At 31.3% G+C, this 20,972-nt stretch overlaps 3 protein-coding genes across 3 annotated transcripts; 2 read left to right on the forward strand and 1 right to left on the reverse strand.

The window, feature by feature from the left end:
• Nucleotides 1–976: 976 nt before the first annotated feature.
• Nucleotides 977–4,148, forward strand: CIP1 (CONSTANS interacting protein 1). The gene is made up of 3 exons (NM_001247240.2): nucleotides 977–1,509; nucleotides 3,020–3,328; nucleotides 3,709–4,148. Exons 1-3 carry the CDS (start codon nucleotides 1,327–1,329, stop codon nucleotides 3,916–3,918), a joined length of 702 nt encoding a protein of 233 aa, NP_001234169.1. The 5' UTR covers nucleotides 977–1,326; the 3' UTR covers nucleotides 3,919–4,148.
• Nucleotides 4,149–4,586: 438 nt separating this feature from the next.
• On the reverse strand, nucleotides 4,587–7,236 carry FRK2 (fructokinase). The gene is made up of 4 exons (NM_001246959.2): nucleotides 6,696–7,236; nucleotides 5,436–5,768; nucleotides 5,016–5,132; nucleotides 4,587–4,931 (listed from the first exon to the last, which is right to left on the reverse strand). Exons 1-4 carry the CDS (start codon nucleotides 7,098–7,100, stop codon nucleotides 4,800–4,802), a joined length of 987 nt encoding a protein of 328 aa, NP_001233888.1. The 5' UTR covers nucleotides 7,101–7,236; the 3' UTR covers nucleotides 4,587–4,799.
• An 8,639-nt stretch (nucleotides 7,237–15,875) lies between these two features.
• On the forward strand, nucleotides 15,876–20,798 carry LOC101254807 (protein FAR1-RELATED SEQUENCE 5). Its single transcript, XM_004241370.5, has 3 exons — nucleotides 15,876–16,134; nucleotides 17,921–18,480; nucleotides 20,311–20,798. Coding segments are annotated over exons 1-3 (756 nt in total). The 5' UTR covers nucleotides 15,876–16,133; the 3' UTR covers nucleotides 20,506–20,798.
• Nucleotides 20,799–20,972: the final 174 nt, after the last annotated feature.

Consider the following 20,972-nt stretch of genomic DNA (forward strand, 5'->3'; position numbering starts at 1 on the left):
GCCCCATATATCTCAATTCATAATCTTGTCTTTTATCCATCTATGCATCCTTATCTCTCAAAACGTGTAATTTTAACTGATCAAAAACATAATTGATCTAACAATTCCTTTACAAAAACATATTTTTAAATTTTGATAACACATTCTTATCACCCCTCTCCAACGAACAATAAATTAAACGTCATCTCAAATGTTGGGTTCTAAAGGTATAAACAGAAAATGAAGGGTCTACTGAAAGGTTAATTATGAAAGGTTATCTTATTTCCAAAGAGTTGTAACCTTTATCCTTTGTTGACTATAAATAAAGAGGTTTTCTCTCATTTTCTACATCGAATTCTTCACTCTTCTTGCATACATTTCTTACAAAACAAAATCGATCGATCGTGTCTGTGCGTGACTCATTGCTGTCATTTTGAGTTTGTTGAAATTTTTGAAGTTTCAGACACCACCACTTCTTTAATGGTTAATCTTCATTGCTGTCATTTTGAGTTTGTTGAAATTTTTGAAGTTTCAGACACCACCACTTCTTTAATGGTTAATCCGTTTTATCTCCGGAGAAATTAATATGAAACATCAGATACTTAAGAGGATTAAATTTCTTAAGAGACACACAGCGGTTCTGTGGACTTGAATAGTTCTTTATATTTTTCTCTTTAACTTTTATTATTTTTAATTTGCTACTTTGAATACAGGAGATAACATACTATAAACTTCAAATCCTATATTCGTTTTCGACTCCAAAAATATCATTGATATATTGAGGTAGATGCGTGTGAATCTGGTATTTCAAACCCCCACCAACAGCCATCGTCCACGAAAGGGGAGTAGAAATAAATAATGCCCAAATATTCATAGCCACTAATATTAACGGCAACCCAACAGCCACACAAAAGGGAAGAAAGTGGAGCCCTGCTAATACTGTGCTGTCTCAATACTCATCAAGTATTTTATACGCAAATCTTATTCTCTTATCCACACAAATCTCCCTCTTCCACTCATTTCATTGTCTATATTCTTCTTCTTTTCTACTTTCTCCTCCCATTTTTCCCATTACAAACACTACATTTTTCTGTTTTTGATTGAAAGTTTTCATTTTTAGTATTTTGGACTAAATCACCTGCTTTGGGTTTTCTTGATTTTTGCAGGGTTTTTCTTTTTTGTCTGACTGACCCTTTTGGGGGTATTTTCGAATCTTGAAAAGTTCTGAGTTCTCTTCATAAAAAGCTTCAAGACACTATTTTTTCAATTTTTCTTGTGTGAAACTCAAATGGGTATGTCTTGAATTAGTGTTAGGAGGCAAAGAGTTAAGTAATAAAAGATAAAAAGATGAAGATACAGTGTGATGTGTGTGAGAAAGCTCAAGCTACTGTGATTTGCTGTGCTGATGAGGCTGCTCTGTGTGCAAAATGTGATATTGAAGTTCATGCTGCTAATAAATTAGCAAGCAAGCACCAAAGGCTTCATCTTCAGTGCCTATCTAACAAGCTTCCTCCTTGTGATATTTGCCAAGTAAGGGAACTTCTTCTTTTTGTTGCCCTGTTCATGGAATAATTTGTTTTTAGTCTAGATTGTGTTACTAATATTTCAATGTGGTAGTTGTGTTGCTCCTTGATTAATGGAAAGTTAACTTGTGTACCCTCCCACTGGTTTGGGCTTTGGACTTTCAACATGGAAGTCTGAAGTGCCTTCTGGGTCAATCTCAGTGCACCGGACTTGCCTAGTGCTAATTACATCTTCCATGTGGTTTGCAAGCTATTATATAGGAACGGGGTTTGCAAGCTGTTAAATAAGAGCGGGGTTAGCCCCTATGCGCACTCAAGGGCAGCGGCTGCGGGTTTCCTTGTCATAAAAAAAGTTGGAAAGTTAACTTGTGATGTTCCTTTTGATTAGACTCTGATTAGATTATTAATAATACCATTTCACATATAGTTAATTTTGTATTTCTATGTTTAGTATTAATCACTCTGTTTCTTTTAATTCGTGTGTCTTGTTACCTTTTTAGCTCCTGATCTTCAATTCCAACATGTGACATCTTTTAAGGTCATAGTATTTAAAGGGTGTAATGTTGCCCTCAAGTTTAAGACCACTCAAGTCTCTGGCCACTTAATTAAATTTCTTGATCTGTCAACCCGAAACGCAAAATGAAAGCAGAGGGAGCAAAGGCAGATCTAGGATTTGAATCGTAGAAAAAGGTTGCACCACAAAAACAATGTGTTAAGTGGAAAATTGATCCCGAGTTCTCTATTCGAATAACTTAGCATTCAACCAATCAAGTGCACCATTAGCTTTACAAAATACATACCTAAAATATCTAGTTTCACAGAGAGACCATGATTTACAAGCCCCAAAATTAGCATATAAATTTGCCACTGAGAGGCAGTATAGTATGATAACAAAGTTCTTGCTTTTCTAGCTAAAGATATAGGGGAGAGGGAGGAATGGAGGCTTACCAGACTGCGCATCTTAAACCTCATGTCATAACCACTAAGTATCTCAAACAAGAAAGAAGTTATAGGTGTAGATAGGGCATAGTGAAAATGATTTCATGGATATGGGATAGTTTCAGAGGGCTTTGGTTCAACATCAAAGGTAGTAAGTACAACATTGAATGTATGGTAGGCGCACGTCACAAGTTTTACCTTGATGGGAAACTAAGCCTAGTGTTGTAGTGGAGAAAAGTAGATGTGTGGACTTGTTAACCACCGAATTTCAGAGTTGGAATCAATACTTTTGTGATGGTATCAACCCTTTTGAAGACCCGAAAACTCAAAGATATTTCATGTCTATATTATTGCACATAGAATTTTTACCTTATATTTGAATTGGAATATGCATATGTAAGTCAATTGATAATTAAAAGTGATTTTTCTGAACATGGTTATATCTGTCAAAATGATGTAAACATACCCGAGAAAAAAGATTGGAAGTTAAAGATCAATGTCTTTTCCAGAAATTCTCTGACCATCTTTGCGAGACTTTTATATTTGCTTGCATTTAACTTGAACTGTTATGTATGCAGGATAAAGCAGCCTTCATCTTCTGTGTTGAGGATAGAGCTCTCTTTTGCAAGGACTGTGACGAAGCAATTCATTCAGCCAGCAGCCTCGCTAAGAACCACCAACGCTTCTTAGCCACTGGAATCCGTGTAGCCTTGAGCTCAAGCTGTAATAAGGAATCAGTAAAAAACCAACTGCAGCCACAACCACCTCAGCAGAATTCCCAACAAGTTGGCTTGAAAATGCCTCCACAGCAGTTGTCCTGTATAACATCACCATCTTGGCCTGTCGATGATTTACTAGGATTTCCAGATTATGAGTCGAGTGACAAGGTAATACAAACTTATTCCTTTCATTTTGCAAGTATCCTATATTTTCTACCACTTGGGTTGGTGGCTGGCGGATTGACGTATAGAGGACTTCTCTAGATGAGAAGCTATCGATTTTCTTGGTAATGCAGCTTATGCATAGCATTGAACTTGAATTTGAAACACTCAAATATGCAAAACGACTTCCTTAGATTCCTCGATACATAGGGAGACATTTTATGACACCATTACATGTATATACGAAGTTGGCCTTGGGTATATTCCGGTGTCAGTCTAATATGTGAAACTGTGGTGACCATTGATTCAGTATATTACGGTGTCATTGTCTGTTCATCTAATATGTAATGAATAACCTATATATTGGTTGTTTCAATCTAATACAGAAGGATCTACTTGAGCTTGGTGAATTTGAGTGGTTAGGGGGCATTGATCTCTTTGGTGAACAAACAGCAGCTGAAGTGCCCGAGCTATCAGTACCTCAGTCGAGCAATACAAATATTTACAGGACAACCAAATATCAAATGCCTTACAAGAAGTCCAGAATTGAAATCCCAGATGATGATGAGTATTTTACTGTCCCCGATCTTGGTTGAACTCCAACTTCAAGAAGTTTCCAATTAAATGTGCATGTGTGCTTGTGTGTAGTACTTAATCAGTGCTCTCATACTGTCAACAGATATGTTCAGTAAGTAGAAAAAGTATTGTTCTGCTTAAGATACTCCTTATCTTGCTTACTTTCGCAGTGCGCTCATATTGTCAACAGACATGTTCAGTAAGTAGAGGAAACACTATTCTGCTTAAGATATCCTTTATCTTGCTTACATTTCGCCTCCTTGGTAGAATTGCATCAATTTCTTCTTCTTATAGCAATTTTATAAACATATTGATGCATTCTTGGACATGCTATGCATATTGCTACATAGTAAAATCTGGTTTTGTTACAAGAACTACTCCACAGTTGTGATTTTACCTTGTAGACTCTACCCTAGGAACAAATTTTCTTGGCAACAACTCCTCTATCTCTAGTTGTGCTACAGCAATTGAGTTAGTAATTTTGCGCTGGTTATGCTCTATATTTTTGCAACATTCATGTTCCAAGCGCCAGTTTTCCTGGGAGCCTCTTGCAATCCTTCATCAATTACTGCACACAACAGTTGAAGCTATGATCGAACTCATGAACTCTTGGGCAAAATTCCCAACTTTACTAGGATTTGATGACAAATGAAATAGGTGAAAACTATGTCTACTAGAATATAGAATTGGATAATGAAATACTAGTATGATGATGTAAAGGAGAAGTTACAAGGAAGCTGCATATGAAGAAAGCTTAGTTTATTAAGTGTCTTGATGGACATTCATCACAACAAAACATTAAAATCCAAAACTGAAAAGGCTTCCTACTAGCTTCAAAAAAACTCATAAAGGGGGGGAAATATATGAAGATGGAAAAAAGAAAAAAGATAACACGATGTTTCTATGCTCCTCCCTTGAGCAAAGTGAGGGCTTCAGATGCAGTAGGCAAAGCTGGGATTGCTCCTTTCTTGGTTGTAGTGATGGCTCCACATGCACATGAAAACCTAAGTACTTCCTTCAACCTTGCTTCATCCTGCATTTTTTTTTCCACACAAATTAGTATATTATACGACACGTTATCGCTTAAATTAGTTCTAAGAAAAGGTAATTATTTTACCTCGAGAATGGTTTGATCATCAACAATCTTGGTTAGAAGGGCACCAACAAAAGAATCACCAGCTCCAGTGGTGTCAACAGTCTTCACATGGAATCCTCCAACGGTTCCATGGAATTTCTACACCCCAAAAAAGAACTAAGTCAGATCAAATTATCAAAACCAATTACACAATATTCTCTATTCTAATTTAAAAAATAAACGCCTTTATTAGGCATGAGGGGACACACTAATTTAGTGTTGTAGGTCCTCCTTGGCTTACTTTAATTACAAATTAAACAACAATGGTTCGTCTAAGTTGTTCTTACCTACCACTTTACAGCTATCTACTAGAGAATTCAATAATAAGCAATTAAATAAAATAGGAACGATTACGAGTATAAAAATTATTTAAAAAACGAAATACCAAAAGATAGAATATACCTTGGTGTAGTAATTGCAACCCTTTTCACCAAGAGTGACCAAGAGTAGCTTCAAGTTAGGATGCCACAAGGACATGGCGGATTCATCATCAATCTTGTTGCTTCCAGTGAGGAATTCGAGCTCCACATCGCTGACCTTGATCACATCAGCAGAGTCCCATATGCTCTTGATTTGCTTCTTGGCCTCTTCTGCTGAAGGCCACAACGGCAAACGAAGGTTTGGGTCATAAGAGAGCAATGCCCCTGCCTCCTTTGCTACTTCCATTGCCTTCATATGTGCTGCTCTACATGGCTCCACGATCAAACTAATTGATCCATAGTGGAACACCTTAGCCTATATACACAAAATTCACAAATTAAACTATAATCCATACAAAAATTAATTAGTTTGTGAGCTACAATTAATGACTGACTCCATGATAATGACACCTGACATGAATTTAACTATACTTCCCCACCTACCCCTTTTGGCTCCACTCGATTTCGATACACTCTATACTATTCCTCCTAGTATGTATCGTCATTATACACTTTTTTCCGTGAAGCTAGAATTTTCGCTTGATTCAAAATATGAAAAAATAAACACATAAACTACCCATTTGAATGCAAACAAATCAATTTGGTTTTGTAGCAAATATCATGTGAACTAAAAATCTACAATATAAGAGGCAAGTGGGAACAAAAGAGAAAGAGACAAAGCATAGGTTTTTGAGATTTCAACACATGAAAGGCAGGAAAAGTTGTGTTAAGCTAACAGACAACACTCACCCACTCTTCAAGAAAAATCCGTGTCACTTACACCTTCATCTTAATTGCATGCAACACAATAATTCCTAATTTTATCTCTAACTAAAATCCTAAGTGACAAAATTCTAGCTGTCTCTCTTTAAACAAACAAAATTTTAAAAAAGTGGATAGGGATCACCTTTTACTTACAAAAGCGAAATCGCTATTGAAATGGATGTGTGGGCATACTAAGCGATTCCGGATCGGATCCAAAAAAATGATACGTTGTTAATTAGAAAAATGACAGTAAAGTCGAAAAAAAAAAAGACACCAAACCAACCCACCTAAAAATAAAAATAAGTTTTACGTCTTTTTCAATTTATTAATTAATTACTACAGTTGAGTCAAAAACAAACAACAACAAACTCACCAGCTTCTTCGTGATCACAAAACTACGAAATTGCACGTGAGAAACACGCACAGATCATCAAATCCAATGCGAGTTGGGAAGAAAAAAACAGATTAAATAACTTACAGATCTAATAAGATCAAGATTCAACTCAGCGGGCGTGAGCAACATATCGGCACTGGGATTTCTGTAAAACATAAACTCACGCTCTCCGTCGGCGCGTAGCGTCACGAACGCCAAAGCCGTCCTGGCGCCCTTGTCAAAATTAATTCCTTCGGCTTGTACGCCGTTCGTTTTCAGAATCCCGGCGAGCATGTGACCGAACTCATCGTCGCCGAGTTTCCCGACGAACGCCGACTTCCCTCCGAGCCTCGTCACCGCGATAGCGACGTTCGCCGGTGCACCGCCGGGAGCTTTCAAAAATCCGGGAGCCTCGGCAAGGGATACGCCGGAGACTGTCGGAACGAAATCGATCAACATCTCACCGAAACTGACGATCAAACCAGAAGAAGAAGCACCGTTAACTGCCATGGCTACGATGAATAGAGAAAATATATGTATCTATAGGTGTATCTATAGATTTTTATATAGTATAACAGAGAGAAGAAGAGGAGGATAAGTGAAAATTATAAGGAGCTTTATATAGAAGGTGGTTGAAGAGTTCTATGAAGAAGAGAAAACTATTTAATTACGCATAGAGATTTATTTTATTTTATTATTAAAAAAACTATTGTAGTAGGAGTAATAATTATCCAAAAAAAAATGCTAATAGTAATTATTATTAATCTTAAATGGCACGTCACTTTTATGTGGATGTAGGACCTTAATTATCTTGATTAAAGACAGAAAAATATCCCACAAAAAAAAGTGAAGATTTTAGAAAAAATAGATAAATATTTTATACGATTTTTAGTTAAACTAGTGCTAAAAAATAAAATAAAAGGGGGAGAGAAGGAAAATCTTGAAGAACTTTGTTGCTAATTTTTATTTTGTTGACTTGTTATTAGTTAATGGCAAAAATTATGCTAAATAATCTCCTAATTATTCAACTAATAACTAATCTTCTAGGATCTAGGTGTTAAATCATTCTAAAAGTTGAACAATTTGAAGTCTAATTAATAATTAATTGACTAGATCATTGATGGTTTAGTTATTTTTGGTTTTAATAATATATTGTTTTGATTTCTTTATTAATTGATTGAGTTTTTTTTTTTAGTATAATTAGTGAAAAGATAAAAGTATGAATTTCAGTGGGAGTGAACATTGGGACAAAAGACCGGTAAAGAATCTAATTGGTAGAAGAAGGATTAGTATTTAATACAAATGGGATTAGGATTCAACTAAGTTAACAATTAGTACTCCTTATCCTATTTCAATTGTGGCTTAAGTTTTCTTAAGCTCATTAAAAATAATTAAAAGATGTTGGTAAAGTAGCAGAATTATTGTTTTATGATTAGTCATAAGTTCGAGTAAGATATAGTCTCTTACAAAAATATAAAGTATAGTTGTGTATAATAGATTATTTTAATTCAGATTTCCTCCTAAATATAGCATAAAATGAAAAGCTTAATACATCATATTACTTTTTAATAATAATAACTACGTGATACAATTTATTTAAATTATTCCTATTATCACCATATTTACTAATTTTAATCCTGAATTCCTAAAACAATAATAATTTCTAGATAATTTTTAATATTATTATAGAGATAAATGTTGAATTTTTTTTTTAATTACGTGGAAAACCTAGTTTGTTTAGAATTTGATATTTGTTAATTTATTTAATTTATCTCTAAAAAATGTTGTAGTAAAAATTATATATATTTAAAATTTCTATCCTAAGTATATTTGAGTTAAAATTTTATAGAAAAAATATTTTTAATTTTATAGTCAAAGTATATCTGATTTATACAATTATAAGTAGAGGTATTTTTAGTAACTTTTAATGTGAAAAAAGAGTGGAAATTATACTTTCTCTATTTCTTTTTTAATTGTTATTATTTTAATTTTTAGAGTCAAACGATAAAAATTTTAATTAATATTTTATGATATACCTTTTTATTGTGATTTTTCTTGTCATAATAAAATAAAATAAATATATATATATATATATATATATATATATATATATATATATATATATGAACATTTTGATTTAATATAAATAAAAAGTTAATTCAATTTTTTATAATAAATGTTTAAACCAAATTTCTCTCAATAAAATAATTTTAACATTAAAATTATATTAAATACTTATCATTTATCGTAATTTAACTTTCAAAAGCATCTTTTAAAAAGAAAACTTCGCTTAAGCACAATTTTCTTATTAAAATATTTTCAAATAAATTAGTTTAATGCAAATTACTTTTTTTTTAAAAAGCCATTTTTCTTACAATTTAAAAATGTGTTTATGAAATTCCTTTTAGCATAGCAATGCAAACAGACTCTTAATATAAGGGTTTTTATATATGGGCTAGCAGTCTAGTAGCACTAATAAGTCTCTAACTAATAAACTAAAAGTAACATTTATTTTTGTAATTCATTAGTATTTAATTAGTTGTTCATTTTCAAATTGACACCAAAAAAATAAATATTAACATAGTGAACTTATTATTTTATCTTTATAAATTGTGAAGTAGATAAATTAAAAAATTAATATTATAAAAATATTTTATCTTTTTCAGTACAATTAATTGAAGTTATAACAGATAATTTTTTTTTTGTATTTATCAAAATGAACAAATAATTAAAAATAAAAAAATATATAATTAGATAAGATATGACACATCTTCGTATCAAATATTTTAATCATGCTAAAATTTTGATTATTAAAAACGTTATCTATATATTTTTGTTTTTTATTTGATAGAACATAATTTTCTATCGTCTCAAATACCTTAGCCATGCTAAAATTTTGATTATTAAAAATGTTATCTATATATTTTTATCTTTTATTTGATAGAACATAATTTTCAAGCACCGCCCACTGCGCCAAACAAATAAAAACTAACAGTTGAAATTCAAGAAAATGAAATTATTGTTTATTAAATAAATAAATATCAGGTGATAATATTATAAAGGCCACGAGTGGTTTTCAAAGATTCTGTTTTGGTAGGCTGATAGAAACCCATAGTTTTTAGTTTTAATAAATTTCCACTTGTTTCAATATCTTATTTAAATAATACCCCACTTGTATCAATGCAATATTTTTTAAAAATTTAAATAAACGATAAATAGTTAAGTTTTGGATTTTATTAGTTAATATCTCTATTATTCTCAAATTATCTATCGTATTTTTTTTATAAAATATTAATCAAAGGCTTTTGCTTATTCTTATTTAACAATATTATTATCCTTTGGAATGTGATATAATGTGGCATGTCCTATGTATTAAGTTTCGAACTAGAATTATACTTTGTCTAGTTGAAATAGTTTCGATTAATTAGAATACAAATTTTATATTACTTTTATTTTAGATATTTTTCTTTATTTTATTCAATATTTTATTTTATCCTATTTAATTCAATGTTATTTTATCGTATCTTTTATAACTGTAATTTGAAATAATTTTATCCGCAAATATCCCCTTTATACTTCTAATTCACGTGAATCTCATCATATGATTGTAATTTAATTTGTGGTTGAATGGGGTCTTCTTATGAAACCATCAGAGTATCCCCTTGTCTGTTCATTTATTTTAATTATTATTATAGGATTAAATAATAAATTGTTAAGTACAATTCTCTTAAAAAATATTCACACTGCAACTATACAATTCCACAAGTTAGCAAGAAATACATACAATTTATGAAATTTTAATTTCATCTCTACTTATTTAGCAAGTTCATAATTAAATTAAAATGTTATACATATATATATATATATATATATATATATAGATCTACGTAAAATTCACTAGCTTTTAATGCTAAACTCGAATCGTAATATTTACATCCACTCATGCACATGGTAAATATATACAGATTAATGTAAATATTAACTTAATTACAAGAAAGTATTCACCGTAGTATTTATTCTTTTTTCATCTGTTCATCTCTTTTTTATATTAAAATTTAATTTTTCGATACATATGTATTGCACCATATATACAGGGGTGGAGCTAGAAGCTCAAATACATTTTTCTTTTTAACAGAATTTAGTACGCCTTTTCATTTATTCGAGAAGGAGATTTTATTAGATAAATAAGATCAAATTCAAAGGAGTTATATGATAGCATATTGATCAATCTATGTACTCTCTCCCTATCTGCAACTGGAATTATATACATTTTAATGTCACATGTTATTAAAATAATTGTAACGTGACACGACATTGCTTTAATATTTGCATAAAAAGTATTAGCATTAGGTGGACTTAAGTAAGTAGTATTAATTAACTAAAGTTATGATGAAATAAATAGAATTGGTATTATAATCGAGAAATGCAAGTTTAATGCGAGAAGATTATTCATATTATAATTAAAAAAAATGCAAGTTCAATGTGAGGATATTATTCGTATTATGATCGAGAAATGCAAGTTTAACGTGAGGAGATTGTTCGTACTATGTGAAAGAATTATATTAAATAATTATACACTACTTCTGCTCAATTATTTTTTATTCAATTAAAGTTTGATCAATTTAAATAAAATAAAATAATTACTTAAGTGGAGAACAAATAACTTTGTAGTAATAATTTATTATACAATTTTATAAATTTTGTTTATTTGGTAAAGACTGAATAAACAATTGAATTATTTTAATAGTTTTACAATTTATGAGATTCTTATGTTGATGAGAAAATATACAACATAAAAATTTCATATCGCATATTCAAACAAAACTTCATTTCATTTCATGATATCATATTATGATTTTATATTGCATGGTCAAACGGACCTAAATCTAACTACAACTAATTGAAATATTTTAAATTCAAATCTCGAAAATAAAAACAATCTCTAGCAGTAGGGGTTCTTCCCTCTCATGATTCTATATACGTAGTGTACGAATTCGAAAAAATTGGACGGTTTAAAAATAATAGTACTATTATTAAATAGTAATAAGAATATTTTATTAAAAAAAACGAGGTGACATATTGGCCCATTAGTTTACAAATTAATAATCAAATTTTATAGTTGGAAAGTGAAATTAAAATTAGCAATTTGCTTGCAAAGCAAAGTCAAATCATTAGATGGGAGGGTGTCTCACCAAATCTTGTCTATTTCTTTCTTTGTTTAATGATTACACAAATCCAACCAACTTTTATTCTAATTAAAGCAATTAATTAACTCTACCTGCTCCATTATTATTTCCCACACATTTTTAATTAATTTAAATCCAACACTACCAATTTGTTCTCATAACAATGAAGCATAATCATTTCCGTACCTTTTTAAAAAATAAATAAAATAATTTTGTGAAAAAAACAATCTTTCTTTTAAGCTTTAATTTACATGAAATAGTTCGAAATTAAAAAATATAACAAATAAAAAAATCAATGTGTTTTATTAATATTTCGAACTGCTAATTACTGAAATTAACATTGAAACTTTTCATGTATATATGGAAATATAAAGAGAGTAGTAACTTCTCAAAGTTAAATAAAAAAATATCAACTACTCTGTACATATTGTTGTGTTATGCCTTACTTTGAAATCCCAAATAAGGGGTCTGAATAATCAGGTTAATTGAGCATGTGATCCAATTTTAAATAAGGGATCTGTATATTAAAATTTCCTGCATGCTTTTTTTTTTCATCGAAATAGTAATCACTATACGATACTTAATTCAACTCTCATATATAATTTACGAGTTATTAACTTAAAATAAAATTCACACTTTAATGCATGTGCATCCTGGGAAAAAATGGTGGTTGAAGGTTGAATTAAATCTTCAAATTCAATTTGCTTTCTTAATTCAATTAATAGGACACCTTTAGAGTCAACTTCTTTTTCACGCCACTGTATTATAAATTCAATAATTGCACCTAGCTACATAATCAAAACTACTTTTTAAATGGATATAAAGAAATGTATTTTTCAATATAGATATCACTAAAATAATATTTTAATTTCTATTCTCAAACCCTTTAAAGTTAATGGGAGATGCTAAATACTTCAAGGGTCAATTATTTTTGTGATTAAAATTAAAAAAAAAAAAAAATCATACTTCATTGTTTTTTCTATTTAAATTTTCATGGCTTAGGTAACCATATCATCAGTTATGAAGTAAAGAAAATCTATCACTGAGAGAAGTGGTGATCTCATTTTACTTGCCTAGGAGAGAAAGCTTTCAGACTACCTTTTCAGGCCAGATAGCGAGCAATCACTCAACAATGAACATTAATAAAAAATTGCCTAAAATAAGTATCTATTTCTAATTGTAGAAATCGAATCCGTATCTTTAACATAAAAAAATAATGTTTTAACCACTAAATGACGAAAATTAAGTATTTTGACTCTCATACTTCAAACATTTCCATAAAAAAAAATAGTGATTTTTTTTGTTTTGGTACTATGAATGAATACAACGTAACCATAGGGGCCATAAGTTGTTGATTAATGGATGCACGTGATGGGGCATGAAAATCAAGGAGAAAATAAAATAAAAAGAGTAAACATGAAGCAATGGAGGTTAGGAGAAAAAGACAACCAATCAATAAATAAAATTAACTATTTTGCCATTTAAATTTTTGTAAGTAATGAACTTTTTAGTGAAGTCGAAATATTAGATTAAAAGTCCATTTCAAAGTAAAATAATAATTTTAATATTGATAATGGATTATATGAGTAGTCATCGTTCACAATCACATCCATTTTTTTAAAAAAAAATTATATATAATAGCAAACTAATAACCTAAAATAAATAGAGTAGCTAGAGTTTGATTTAATTGTGCTCCATAGCAAACATTTGCAAAAAATTGTCAGGTGCCTCTCTCAAATTACCGCTAAAAGTTGTTTTTGTTATGATTGGAATGGACAAATACAATTTTTTTTCTAAAAAAAAATGTAAAACTTGCTCATAGATAATATTTTAAAATAACTTCCTTTTTATCACTTTATTTAGCAAAGGGACCATCACCTTATTTTGCTCCCTAACTAATCTTAATTGGATACAACTTTTTTAAATATATATTCTTTTGCTACACTTTATTTATTCACAACTTGAACCATCGGTTAATATTGAACGATTAGACCTATGACCTTATTCTATATATAGAGAGAGATATGGTGAAATCTTATTTTATGATGATATATATCATATTTATATTATCTACTTTATTTGGTGAAAATAATCATTATATATCTATCAACATGTCTATTTAGACCATCCACACACATACACAACAAAAAATTAAGAAAAATCTTACATTTTTTTGGTGTTTTTTAGATCGATCAAAGTATATAGCTTTATATAATTTCATGTTAATCTCAATAAGTACAATACAATAATATATAGCTAATGTTATCAAGTGGATAGCCGTTTTCTAATACCTACTCAATTAGTTTCTTGTAATGAAATGGTAAATACACTTTTTTTCAGTTTTTTTTTCCTTCAAAGCATTCATTAATTTAATTCTCTTATTAACGAGAACATATGTTTCAATTTTAATTATTTATTTTAATTCGTATCTCTTAAACTATCTCATTCGCTTTTATTTATCTAATAGAATTCAAATATTCATATTATAAGACTAACTTCTGTGATCACAAGTCACAACAATCTTAGAAAGAAGCCATAGTTTGAAATCACCCATACTTGGACACAAATGTGATTGAACCCATAGGCCATTATATTGTAACAAACCTAATAACAACCAACACAATTCACATTCAAACAATAGATAAATTTAATTATACTAACTCAGATTTTAATAAAAATATATTGTAACAAACCTAATAACAAGACCAACACAATTCAAATTCAAACAATTAATAAATCTAATTGTACTAACTCAGATTTGAAACTACAAAAGGAATTTGAGAACTAAATGAAAATTAAAGAACAACGGTAAAAGAAAGGAATGAGAATCAGAACTCGAAGTAATGCTGCATTTAGTCATATTTTTAATGGCTTACAAATAGTTTTAAAAAATAAAATAGTTCTACATTTGAGTATTACTCTTTGTTATTTGTGAAATTTTTCCTTTTAGATTTCACTCTCAGATACCTTTTTAAGGAATTTTTTACATATATAATATATTTTATTTGGTTAATTACATTTTTAAATGTTACTTTACTTTTGTTACTATATATGATAAAAATTTAGCTTTTACAATTATTTGATGTAAATCTGCTTAAAGTTGTATTAAAATTGATTACTGGGTGAAGTTTTAAAAAATTGTATTAAAATTGTATTAAAACTATATTGAATATAAAAAATTGGTGGTCTCATTGTGGTGCTTACGAAAAAGAAGAAATAAATAGTATAAATATAAAAGATAGTTATAATACAATTCAAATTTGATATCATGTATTACTATGAATTTGATAGTTATTATTCCAGAACAAATATTTTACATTTCTAATAGTGTAAGCTAATTTAAATAGTACCAAAACCCTGTAATGTTTGAAATTCACATATAATACTTAAAATATATGTTATGAACTAGCTTCGACTCAATGTCGATACCTATACGGATGTCACAAACACTAGTTATTAGACCGAGAAGAAACAACAAAATTGAAAGGTCTTTGCAAAGGCTGATTTGGGACCCAAACCCATTAAACAACTAGCTAAAAGGATGATAGATGGGAAGAAATAGTTTATGCAAATTGCTAGAAAAATGTCTAGTCCTCTCATCTCCTTTCTCCGAGTTCAGATTCTCATCCCTTTCTTCTACTGGTGTTCTTTAATTTCCATTTAGTTCTCAAATTCCTTTTGTAGTTCCAAATTCGAGTTAGTACATTTAGATTTATCTATTGTTTGAATTTGACTTGTGTTGGTCTTGTTATTGGGTTTTGTTACAATATATTTGTATTAAAAAATGTTTCAGTAATATACTAGATGAAGTTTTGAAGAACTGTATCAAAACTGTTTTAAGTATAACTAATCGGTGGCCTGACGATGTTGATTTATCAAAAAAAAAAGGTGAAATTCAGAAAAATTTATATTAAAATTGTATAAAATTTGTATAAAGAAGCGATGATAGTGGCTATGTTATTTGTGTGAAGAGAAAAATAGAGTCCAAGAGATATGTTATAATTCGTAAATAAAGTTATATAGTAGTATGTTAATTATGTAAATTGCCCTTTATTTAGCCCGGTCCATATTTTAAACCCGGAGTGTTGTCGGGTCCAGAAGAAATAATAATGCACAGTCCACTCCACAAATGTATAACACGTGTCAATATTCCATTGGATGTTACCAAAATTGCTGACTTCTTATGGCTGGTTCAACCCAATCAATTCTCAACATCTCATATTTACAGTTTAGCCACTGCCTGAACCCTCAACCCCTCTTTCTCTTCTCCGTTCCACCCACCCACCCACCCCCACCTTCTGTCTGTTCCGGCTAAACCTTCACAACGTGGATTCATTTCGTTATTTATACGATTTTGAGTAAGTTTCTTGTTTCCGATTATCTGTTTGTTTTGGGGAATCCGCAAAAAGATTGAATTTTTATTCAAAAATTTGCTTTCTTTTTGTGTTTTTTGCTGTTGGGTAATTGAGTCCCCGAGAAATTTTCATTTTTTTTGGTGGTGGGTATAGTAGCTGAATTGGGTAATGACTATAATTTTCTGGGTATTGTTCTTTTCCCTCTGGGAATTAATTTATTGGTTTCCCCTGTATTTGGGTATTTTGGAGCTTATGTTTCAGGCTGAAAGTTATGTGTTTGGTGCCACAGTATTAGTTTGGAATTGGCTTTTTGAATCAATGATTAACCAATAATTTAAGTTATTGAAAATGTTGAATTTTTTGCCCTTTTGTTTTTTTAACTGTGATGCTTATAGAATTCCTAGGTTTAAGAAGCCTTTGGACATATTAGCAAATGTTGGAGTGAAATGGACCTAGATGGAGTGAGATGAATATTGAGGATTTGTATGGAAACTCCGAACTAGTATAGGATTGAGGCATAAATATTGTTTTTGTTATATAAAGAAGGGAGTATTTTTTTAAGTTGGGGATATGCAACTGCTAGAGTGTAGAATCTTCATAAAGGATAAATTAATCCGATAGAATTAAAATGGTATAGGACTAGCTAAGTTATAAGGATGACTATGGAGATATAGTCAAGAGGAGAACTTTTTTTGTGGAGTAGAAGTATCACAGCAAAATATGGAAAAAGTGATTGCTGGTGCACTAATGGAGTTAGTTCTTCACACGGTCATGGACTGCGGAGATATATTAGAAGTTTATTGCCTAAGTTTCAAATACTTATTACTTCTCTGAAAGTTTTGGATGGCCAGAAATTAGGGTCTGGAGGATATATGGTTGGGAGATCTTTAGATTGGCGACTATAGTTTATTGTAGAGCTTGACAGAGTTTGGAGCATCTCATGTAGAACGAATTGCCAAGGCCTGAGAGTTTAGAGGACTTGATTCAACTTTTCATTATATTAGAAGGTAGCAACTGGCTGAGACTCTTTGAGATGGCTCATGATAGAAAGGGCTTATAGGTTAAATCAAGGTTTGAAATATATTCATAAACGGGGAATATGGTTGTTCGTGGATTGTTTTAAAGGAAGTACTATCCAATGAGAATCCTGAGAAAAGAGGGATTTGTTTGTGCACCTGATGCTTCGTGTGCAACATGGAAACAAAAGTTTGTATCATTAATTTATGCATTGCTAAATAACAACAAAAATTAGGACTTGTTTTTGGAACATTTTTGGCATTTACTGGTTAACTCCCAAATCCATATTTTAAAAAGCAGAAAAAAGACAAAAAAGTTATGTGGGAAATTATACCTATGTGCATTACATGGACCATGTGGGCCAAGAGCACGAGTGTTTTGAGGCTAAAAGCAGGTCACTTCATCAACTAAAATGTCACTGTATTTATTTTCTATTATTGGTGCAAGTTAAATGATGAAAATAATGCTACAATTCCCATAGAATCTATTTGCTCTTTACATCTATTTATAGATTAATCTACAGTAAGCACTTGTATTGCAGAATATGGCATCCCCTTATTCTCCCTCTTTTAGCTTAAGCTTGTTACATAGCTTGTTAGTTGGCATGGGGAATTGTAAGCTTATGCTGCCCACATCATCTATTTCTGTTGTTCAAACTGTGAGGATAATCCATTCTCTTATTTGGACATCCTTGCCTGTCTGCTTTTTCTATAACCGTTTTATCTGTGAATTTTATGTTATTGGAAAATTACTGACTGTATTGATGCAACAGTGGACTTTGTGGTTGATGATCACATCAGTGCTGATGAGGAAGAGGGCTCAGTTGTGGAACTCAGAACAGTAGATGAAAATGTGATTGGAGGAAGTTCCAGTGAGGAGGCACTTCACCAGGTGCATGATGTCAAGGTGGATGAAGACCTTCCTGAAAGGGAGGACCTTATATTAGAAGAAGCACAATCTCTCGATAATTCAACTTCAGATGAACCTTTCGTTGGCCTGGAGTTTGAATCTGAAGCCGCAGCACATGCATTTTATAATGCATATGCAACAAGGGTGGGTTTTATCATCCGGGTTAGTAAGCTTTCGCGATCTAGGCGTGATGGCTCCGCCATTGGTCGAGCACTAGTTTGCAACAAGGAGGGTTTTAGAATGCCTGATAAGCGGGAAAAGATTGTGCGACAGAGAGCAGAAACAAGGGTTGGTTGCAGAGCAATGATATTAGTTAGAAAAATAAGCTCTGGGAAATGGGTTGTCACAAAATTTGTCAAGGAGCACTCTCATCCATTGTGCCCAGGCAAAGGTCGCAGGGACTTGATCTATGATCAATACCCGGTTAGTTTTCTGCCTTATCTTTATTAAGGTCTTGTAACATAAGGTATCCTACTTTCTTTTTGTACATACATGTCATTTAATTTTCTAGACTATATCATCCTATTATTGCCTTTTGCCTTTGATTAAACGTCTTTTGTTTGTACCATTTGATGGAATCTGAAATTTTAAAGGAGGCAACAACATGTATGTTATAACTTATATGTACTAGTTTCTGGATACCGGCTTTGCATGTGTACCTCATTTAATTAGTACATGATTTTTAAAACTCACATAAATCTTAATAATCAATGTGTTTTAGTTATCAAATAAAATTTATAGAGAAATGGAAGTTTATGAAAATGATGAATATTGAACTCATTTAGCTAGCTCAATAAAGGAAGAAATCTTGTGCCACGGAGGTCCTCAAATGCCTTATTGCAAAATAGAGACACATATGGGAGCAAAGTTTCTTCTAAACTGAAATCTTAGTTTATCCCAAAACCTAATTAGAGAACATGTTTAGGACTACCAAATGCCGAATATAAATATTATGAAAATTGTAGTTAATAATGCTATTGTCGAGTTACTTATTTTGCTATTAAAAGACAAAAAGCAAGGCATGTTGGCAAATGTTTTTAAGTCATTGCCGCTTAATAAATTTTATTTCTATAACTTAAATTTAAAAGCCAAATGACGATATGAAACAGAGTGAACATGGCTGCTTCTCACTGAAATCACTTAAATTTATAAGTGAATGATTTCATGGATATATCAAGTGGGTGTCAACATTATATTCCACCTTCTTACTTTTTCCCTCACAAAGGCAACACCAGCTAAACATCATCCTTCTCAAACTTTCTACTGTTAGTATGCTGTGGCAAAATGGTATAAAGGATAGTTCCATTTTGGTATGAGGAACTTATGGTTATGAGAACAAAATGTTGTAGTAACCAAAAAAGGAACAACAGAATTTATATCTTACCTCTATAAGTGCAACCTCTATTTTGCTGGGGGGAGAGGCGTGTGTGCAAATATTTGCCCATTTTGCTTTCTTTTATAGCACCATTATCCTGCTGTTCTCTCAGAGCTACCATTTAAGGTGGAGTGCTAATTGAATTTTAAGAGAAATTCGACAAGAGAAAAATCATTACGAAGGAAAAGGGAGAAATTCGGCAAGATATATCCTTCTATGTTGTTTGGACTCACTATTCCTTGATTGCAAATACTAATAAATGGTAGTCCATCTTTCCATTTTGGGAGTTCTGTAAAAGTGATGGCGTGTTACTTATACAAATTTATTCAGTTAGCACTCTGTTATGTGGATAAAAGATGATATAAAGTGTTTTCATTTGTGTCTTTGGACAGGTTATATATTCGTGAGTCACCTTACCCTTCAATTTCCGTCATCATTCATATTGATATTACATGAACCTAGAAATGTAATCCTTTTTGGCTTCTTTGGTGTGCGAGAAGAAGTGTTTATAGAAGTCATGACCGTTGTGCTTTTGGTTGTAATATGCACTTAAAATACTGATCAAGTCGAAGTATCAAATTCAAATTTGAAAACGTTAACTCTAAATACTACAAATAGTTGGAGATGGTAAATCTGTCATAAAAGTACATATTATTGTCATCGCGAGGACATTTAAACTAGAAACTAGATCATATAAACTGGAGTGGGGGAAATTAGTCGATTTAACAATTGCCACTTGTAGCAGTAGTTTTAAAATTACTGATTTTCTCTGTCAATGCATCTAAAACTGAGTATCTTATGCCTAGTTCATCTTCAAAGAACTAACTTTACCCGATTTCAGCTAACACTTGTTTTGGTTTCTCAACTTCTTCCTGCAGAACGAGCATGACAAAATCCGGGAACTATCTCAACAACTGGCAGCTGAGAAAAAGCGATCTGCTACATATAAGAGGCATTTGGAAATGATTTTCGAGCACATTGAGGAGCACAATCAATCTCTGTCTAAGAAGATCCAAGATATTGTACACAATGTTAGGGAGTTGGAGTCCAGAGATGAACATCATCATAGATAGTTTTAGCTTAATATGCCTTTGTTGATATTAGTGTAGAACCTAAGTTCAGTAAAGATCATAATGATTACTGTCTTGACTTGCCTTTTTTTCCCTCTCCCTGTTATCCTTTTCATTTTCTTTGGGAAGAGTATGAAAAATTTAAAACCAGACCATATCTTGTGTTCACCTTTTTTTTCCTTTTTGGGTAGAATTGTGGAAACGTAGGAAAAATTGGCACAGAATGTCTACTTCTGGTGCTTCCATTATAACATTCTTTTGGAAGGTTGGAGTCACCTTTTTTCATTTTTGTAAAATCTCAAGTCCATTTCTTTTAGATAATAGTTAACTGTATTTCAGTTTTCTTTGGGACGCTTCAAGGATTACTTTGAGACATATTCTAGAAGGTCTGCGTACTCTCTACCTCTAGGCTCCATTTGTTGAATTACGCCAAGTATGTCGCTGTTGGATTTTCGTTTGTGCCTTGCATC

This window comes from Solanum lycopersicum, chromosome 6, assembly GCF_036512215.1.
Source record: "Solanum lycopersicum chromosome 6, SLM_r2.1".
Taxonomy (NCBI): Eukaryota; Viridiplantae; Streptophyta; class Magnoliopsida; order Solanales; family Solanaceae; genus Solanum; species Solanum lycopersicum.

Bases quoted from the DNA above. Each gene is read 5' to 3' on its own strand.
- CIP1 (NM_001247240.2), top strand. From the start codon at position 1,327: ATGAAGATACAGTGTGATGTGTGTGAGAAAGCTCAAGCTACTGTGATT. The intron at 1,510-3,019 runs GTAAGGGAACTT...TTATGTATGCAG, and splicing joins CTCCTTGTGATATTTGCCAA to GATAAAGCAGCCTTCATCTT. The intron at 3,329-3,708 runs GTAATACAAACT...AATCTAATACAG, and splicing joins ATTATGAGTCGAGTGACAAG to AAGGATCTACTTGAGCTTGG.
- FRK2 (NM_001246959.2), bottom strand. From the start codon at position 7,100: ATGGCAGTTAACGGTGCTTCTTCTTCTGGTTTGATCGTCAGTTTCGGT. The intron at 5,133-5,435 runs GTATATTCTATC...TTTGGGGTGTAG, and splicing joins GTTGCAATTACTACACCAAG to AAATTCCATGGAACCGTTGG. The intron at 4,932-5,015 runs GTAAAATAATTA...AAAAAAATGCAG, and splicing joins ATGATCAAACCATTCTCGAG to GATGAAGCAAGGTTGAAGGA.
- LOC101254807 (XM_004241370.5), top strand. The intron at 18,481-20,310 runs GTTAGTTTTCTG...TTCTTCCTGCAG, and splicing joins TGATCTATGATCAATACCCG to AACGAGCATGACAAAATCCG.